Source organism: Hakea prostrata, chromosome 6 (genome assembly GCF_041222555.1).
Source record: "Hakea prostrata isolate BN-2017 chromosome 6, UWA_Hpros_2, whole genome shotgun sequence".
Classification (NCBI taxonomy): domain Eukaryota; kingdom Viridiplantae; phylum Streptophyta; class Magnoliopsida; order Proteales; family Proteaceae; genus Hakea; species Hakea prostrata.
Window position 1 is genome coordinate 35,681,159 of NC_142605.1, and position 7,300 is coordinate 35,688,458.

At 39.6% G+C, this 7,300-nt stretch overlaps 1 protein-coding gene across 1 annotated transcript; it reads right to left on the reverse strand.

Moving 5' to 3' along the window:
• Positions 1-50: 50 nt before the first annotated feature.
• LOC149013684 (putative protein phosphatase 2C 75) lies at positions 51-6,829 on the reverse strand. The gene is made up of 4 exons (XM_089159133.1): positions 6,145-6,829; positions 5,641-6,018; positions 4,977-5,082; positions 51-1,211 (listed from the first exon to the last, which is right to left on the reverse strand). The coding sequence occupies exons 1-4, from the start codon at positions 6,628-6,630 to the stop codon at positions 871-873; spliced, it is 1,311 nt and encodes a 436-aa protein (XP_089015259.1). The 5' UTR covers positions 6,631-6,829; the 3' UTR covers positions 51-870.
• Between the last annotated feature and the right edge of the window lie 471 nt (positions 6,830-7,300).

A 7,300-nucleotide genomic window follows, 5' to 3' on the forward strand; every position in this document is an offset into this window, starting at 1 on the left:
TACATGAATTTATGGCTTCTTTTTTTTCGGTGAAGAATTTATGTCTGTCGGTGATATAGCTATTCTTATTTTCATCTAAATTACATTATTTCTCTTATTAATATTTAATTTGTGAACTTAATACTTCGGATAATGTCTGAATTTATTTTTGTCTTCCTCATCTCTTTTTTCCATTTTTTTAGGAATCGGCGGCTAAGTAGAAACTATTACAAGAGGGCTAAACCCTACTGAACACCCTTGAACGTGGATTTCTTCCTTTCTATTTCTTGGATAAAACGTTTAATTCCATTTTTTTGAAAGATGTGCTTCTTAAAATTCTCAGGCAAAATCATCCAGGAGATTTCATTATATAGGAATAATCCTTTCAGAAAGATTGAATTCTGTGAAACGAATACCGAAGGCATCAGAATTCTGTGACTGCAGTGGTTGCAGTAAGAATAGTGACGATGGTCGGCTCTCAAAACCCAGGTAGAACGAATCAGGAACCACGAAACTCCTTAAAGAGGGAAATACCAGAAAATCTTCACTACCCAAATAAAGAAACAGCTGATTCACTATTGGGTATTTTGAATATTTCCACATCTGAAACATATATTGGATGATGCATGGAATCTCTTTCGATTAATTGCATAATTTCCAAGCAATTTTGATGTCACTAACAGAGCAAACCATATATACAAGTTTTCCTTCTGTAGACAGACCACCCAGAGAGAGAGAGAGAGAGAGAGAACATGCCCCACCTACCATCAACTAGTGAGTGTTAGGATCCGTTCCCCCATTCTCTGCCCTCACCCTGCATTCTGGTTGCACCGTTTTGTTTCCCTACCTCAAAGTTGTTCTGGTTGGTGCACTTCTGGAATTCCTTCCATCTCAACCTCTTTTTAAATCAACAACAATGACACTGATATTATCAGAGCTCTTCCGTCCCAATGCAAGTCGAGTAAGTAATGCAGCAGCGAGAGAGCATCTAGATTGCTCCACTGATTCTGTTTTTCTAGCATTTTCATCTGAAGGGTCTGCATTGAGCATTCGGACAGCATTAGGGGGACCTCCCTCGTGTAGGCACTTGCGAGCCACTTCACAAGCCAAATCATTTGAGATGACATCCCACAAGCCATCGCTTGCAAGGATCAAGCACTCATCTTCAGAGGTCCTTTCTGTGACTGTTAACTCCGGTTCTGAGATTACTATTGGTTTTAAGTACTTGTCACCTATTTCAAATGCATAAATTAGAGAAGAGAAGATTCTACTATAGCAATAAATGGTAAATCTCAAACGAAATAGAAATATTTGATGACAATGTCAAGATTTCACAACAGGACGGTTCATTGTACATAAAATTATCTTAAGAGGCTTCTGAATGTTTGATTTATACAAGAAAATTTAATCAGTTACAAAGCTAAAATGAAAAAATGGTCAGCAAAAGAAGCACAGCATAAAGAAAACCAATCTCAGAAAAATATCTGCCCCATACCTGCAGTGTCAGAAATGCTTTTTTATGGGAATTGCCCTTATGTTGTTTGTAAGTCATGAACTAGAACAAAGAGTATTCACGTATTAAATGCAAGATCCATTCCTTTTCCAGGAAATATAACCTAGTTGTGATGCGCATGATAATGATTGATCCCATAAGCATTACTTGCTACTAATAGTTGGTAACAAATAAACTAATCTTGCTGTCAGTAGTTGATAACAAATGAAACAGTTTTCTAGGTGCTCTAACAGGCAGTCTAAGAAAGACATATTACTGTTTCTTGAACGCCATACTCTTCCTTATCTGAGAGATCTTCCAGCATCTTTCAATGATTTGACTTATGCAGTAGACTCCATTACAAGGCAAAGACAATGCCAAAGTAGTCTGAAAATATATGAAGATCCATCAACCACATTCCAGCATTAAATTACATGAGCAATAGATAGAACTCTGGCGGTGGAGGGGCAGGTCAGGGAGGTAAAGAAACAACTAGAAATTAAAATTTTCATCATAATCCAGAGAATTATGCTGGAGAGCTCTCATAGATGGTTACAACCAACAATAATGGTTAAAAGCAGATGGTACCGCATAACCTTGAAACCTCAAACTCATGCCGGGTAGGACAGAACGGCTAGAATGACCAGAAAAGTCCCATTGACGATATATGACTATATAAAAGAAACCATCATATCTGTGAAAAAGTCTTGAGTGATTGGAATAGAGGAAACGAACAATCCCTTGTCATATTATGGACCTATGGTGGCCTACACGTAAAATAACAGGGGAAGAATCTCAGACACTCCTAAAATTCTAGATGTCAGACAGGAAACAACATATTTAAATACTGATGCCCTCTGATTTAGTTACACCTGAAGGTCTCAAGAAATAGTTATCGAATTATTGATACTAGAGAAAAAAATGGGGCCTGGAAATGATTGATAGCCCCAATGGGTAAGCTAGAAGGTAGAACCAATGGGTCCCAGGTTCAGGCATCATACATACAATAGGAACAGCGAAATCATTTTGATGGATGAAGAGAGAGATACAGAAGAGTCATTATAGCATTTCCCCAAGATAAATATGTAAAACTATCCCTACTGAAACTTTGCATGTGTACAATGGCAAAGTTGCCTACGACAGCTAAGCCATTCAAGAAGGTTCAAGTTTCTGCCATGTGGGAGAACATCTGTGCCAGTTAAGTAGAGATCTGGAAATCTAGAGACTAAAAGGTAGGTGGACATACATGGATAGCTAAGCAAATAGAACAATGCAGACATGCTGATAAGCAAGAGGAAGAGGATATCAGATTGGGTTAGGTCCTCAAACTTGATCTGGGGATTATCCAACACTAGACATATCTATCTTAAGGTCCAAAACGTCATCCCAAAGTGCGGCTAAAATATTCATTTATTTTGATATATTGAACAAATAATAATAATAAGGTTCTAACAGTGATTTTGACATCACGTGCACTCATCAAAAAAGGTTTCAGCAGAACATAACTTCTTCGATATAACTCAAATTTAAGCAATCTTGGATTTGTTGCAAACATTGTTTTGTTTTCTATCTAATAATACAAAAGGTCTCATGTAAAAATAATTTCATTTGACCAGTCAAACATCTTAGAAAACAAAAATATTTCTTCAAACAGAAAGGAACTTAATTACTTACAGATAAGATCATATTACCCAAACCAATATAAACCAAATGTTAAAACTAGGTATACCAGGAAAACAACCATTCCAAGAAATTTATAAACTGAGTGTATGTTTTCAACTCTTATAATACCTTTCTCTTATCTGTACCACTGAAGATAATAATAGTATAATATTCAAGGTTGCTAAAAAGGGAAAGAGGTAGCATCCAATTACTTATCTACCTCAAATGTAGCATAAGATCGTTGATTCTCAATTAAAGATTCATACCTATATATACATCAACAGCAACAAGAAGCCTTGTTCCAACTAAATGGAGTCGGCTACATGGATTCTTGCCTCCCAACATACCGATATATACATCTAAACTATACATAAATTTTGTATCCTTCACTAAGTGCACTATGTAACGGACCTTCGGGCAATATTTTTATGTCATCTCACTATTCCATTGGAAATCCATGAATAGAGAAGCTGAACTGTTGATTGGATTCTGGCTTCCCAACATACCAATATATACATCTTAAGTATATATAAATCTTGTATCCTTCATTAAGTGCACTTAAGTCTCTCCTCTTAAGATATCATGTAATGGACCTTAGGGCAATATTTTTATGTCATCACACTATTCCATTGGAAATCCATGAATAGCGAAGCTGAACTGTTGATTGGTAACATCAAACAATTTATGAATAAATAATAATGCTAACTAATATTTTCAACACGTTTTGACAATGATTTATAGGATTTGCACCAGATCTAGATTTTGTCCAATCAAGTTCAGAAAGTATCTCTCTTTGATATTTTTCCTGAGGGAAGTGGATTCCTTATCAAGCATCACAGCAAAACATCATAAATACAACACACTATTATATAATCTTAGGGAACATCAACTGTTGATACACCCCAACAAAATTTTCGTTCTTAAGATAACTGACAACACAACTCAAGATTCTCATTTGGTTCATTTCTGTACATTCTTAATAATATTTCAAGATCAACACCCTTGATAGGGAATAATGCAATTACCATATGAACCTAATTTTATCTCTAGCTGTGAACAGTCATAGGTCCTTGGGGACTACAAAATAGCATGTCAACATCATGTTATCATTAACTTATAATATCACTTTATTATGTGATTTGATGAACACTATTCCAACACCACCTACAGGAGGTGCAAGTGAGAGATGGCTAGGATCAGCCACGTCAAACCGTCCAGCCAATGTGGCATAAGTCACATTGAAAAGAGCCATATACATAAAACGTAATTTCCCTAACAAACAATATTTGTTCTGTCATCTTTAATGTAGATCAATACCAAACTAAGATTTGCATTGATATAATGCCAAAAAAGGACAAATTTTTACCAAGGCAAGAAGGCCAATTAGACCATCATGCAAAACTCTCTTGACAGCCTAATGTTTAGAGTTTCTAAACGATGAACCCATGTGTCAACAACCGACCACAGCTTACCATTTGCTTAATTGGGACCACAAGAATAAAAAATCAACAAATCAATAACGCCATTAGTCCCGTTTTCGTAACCATTCCTCATGGATGATTCAACGGACAAAGACGGTGATAAATTATGCGTGGCATATAATGTTATGAACTCCAAGTGGGATTACTCTAGACTAACAAATACAATCTCTACTCTAGTTGCGTCTGTCCAATGACCACACTAATATTCCGGAGGAAAAGGGCTAATCAGAATGGAGGTTTTAGAAGCAACCCCAACCAACAAAAAAATTCAAAAACAATAACAATAATAAAAGAGGGCCAGTGAATTAACTAAGTCAAGTTGTAAAATGCAAACGGAAGGAAGAAGCCAAGTAAAGGAGTACCGAGAGCGCGAGACATAGCAAGGATTCCAAGAACTCGAGCTCCATTGAGGTAGATAACCCGGCCGCCGGCTGCTTCAATTCTTCCTAGTTCATCAGGCCTGTCAGGCTGTAACAAAATTAAAAATCCATATCTGAAATTGAAAATTCCAGAAGCAACTCAAAATACTATTTCATCCCTCAATGGCAATGTCTTCCCGAGAATTTTGGTACTTCGTTGACTGAAACAGTTCCTTCAGGGTTTCTCTAAGGATTCTGGAGCTAAGACCATTTCTGATTCCGTTGATCTCTCCCTCACCAGAAATGGTTTTGGTTGGGAAAATCCGTAAATTGTTAAGGACGAGTACAGGACACAGAGACTCACAAGCTAAAAGTGAAAGAAGTCGCTGGGCTGGAAGGTTCAAAAGAGCAAAATAAGTGGGACCAGGAATAGTCAACAACCAGACGGCTAAGATCATCTGACAAAAAGGAGGGAACTAATCTCCTAACAAGGCATGTGTGCCACGTGCATCTATTTAAGCAAAGCTCTCGGAATAGTAACTCCATCTCGCGTCCTTGGAAGCTATGCAGCTTCTGAGTCTCATCTGTTCATGTCGTGTCCTTGCCTCGTCTCAGGTCTGATGCTCTTAATTGTTGTTTAGTTAACGTCTTATAACGATAAACTAACCTTGTGATCGGTGGAAAGAGGGATAGCTCTTCGGCCGCGGCTGAGGACGGCGCGAGAGTCGCCGCAGTTGGCGACGATAATGCTATCAGGGGTTAGAACAGCAACAACGGCGGTGGAGCCTACAATCTCGGACGTTCCTCCGGCTTCTTCGCACGTACATGGATTGGTGATGCCGCCGCACGCACATGAGCTCAGAGCCACCTCATCCATCCGTTCAAAGCATTTCGTCATCGCTAATCTCCACCTCTCCTCCGGTGATTCTTGTTGTTGTGCAGCAGAGCTGCTGCTGCTACCGCCGCCGTCACCGGAGTTTGACGCCTTTTTCATCAACTCTTCCTGCAGGTAAACATACATTCGTTCTTTACAGAGCGTCGCCACCTGCAGAACAATCACCGTCAACCATTAAAGCAACATAAAAGTATTAATGATTCGAAAAATAACAGAGATTTGAAAATTTCAAGAAGAACACACACGGCACATAGTGATAGCAGCAAAGAAATTTACATGCGAGCCACCATGACCGTCGTAGACGGCAAAGAAGTGTATAGGTCGGCTATTAGATATCGCCGGGCGGCAAAGTTCTGGATGAACTGATATCGCGTCTTCCATTTCGCGGCATCGTCCTGATACCGAGATGGAACCGTAAATCGGAACCAGATCGTTGGCCAGAGTCTTGGCCATGGTGTTCGACGGCACCGATACAGAAACTTCTACTCCTCTGCTTGGTGAAGACAGCGATGACGAGGAAGGTGTTGGCAGGGAGGAAAGAGATTCAAGGATCTTGAACGTCCGATTCCGCTTGCCTTCGTCTGAGCGTTCCGCGCTGTCAGGTCTCTCACGACGTTTTGGGGGAATATTCTCAGTCTCCGGTAAATATGGCTGTTCCGTTGGAACGGAGGAACGTCGCATCTCCATTCGTCGCCGGCGAGCCTCTTGGCATTTCACCGGAGATTCATCGTCACTCAACATTTTACGGTAAACCTCTGCCATAGAGAGAGGCAAGAAGTACGATGAGTATCAGAAAACACAAGAACGCAAGACGAGAAGCAATTTCCGCCTTCTTTCATTTCCAGCGTTGCTGCGCTGGAGAAGGGAGAAGAAGTTTAAGAAGGAAAATAAAAACTGAAACCAAAAAACAAAAAAAAAAGGAAAAGAAAAGAAAACCTGTAAGTTTCCTATTCGGGGTTTATATAAGAAAAACCCAACGTGGTCGGTTTTCTCTTTAGCCAATTCTTCGTCTTTCCTGCCGGTTTATTGCTTTTGCCCGTCACCGACCACCTGCAGCTAAGGTTTCGACACGTGTCGATAGCGATATTCCAATTTTTTCCATCCTCGCAAGTTTCTTTCTTTTTCTGACCACCGCTGATGCATCTTCGACACGTGTCAAAGGTTGACGTTCCATTATCCGTAATCTAATTGTAAAACGCTTTCCCCCCTTGGATGGTTTTCGTTCCCCGAGAGAGACACGAATTCAGTCGCAAGCCACCACGTGTCAAGAAACAACTGACCACTACTGGCCCCTGCAAAACCGGGCCACTAATTTACAATGGTGCCCATGGCCCACCGAAGTTTGCCTCTCTTAGATCCTTCCTCCCAAAATTAAAAACCTTCTTTGAGTCTCGATGCAGGCCATACACGTGTCGTTGGTTTTGATGGACCA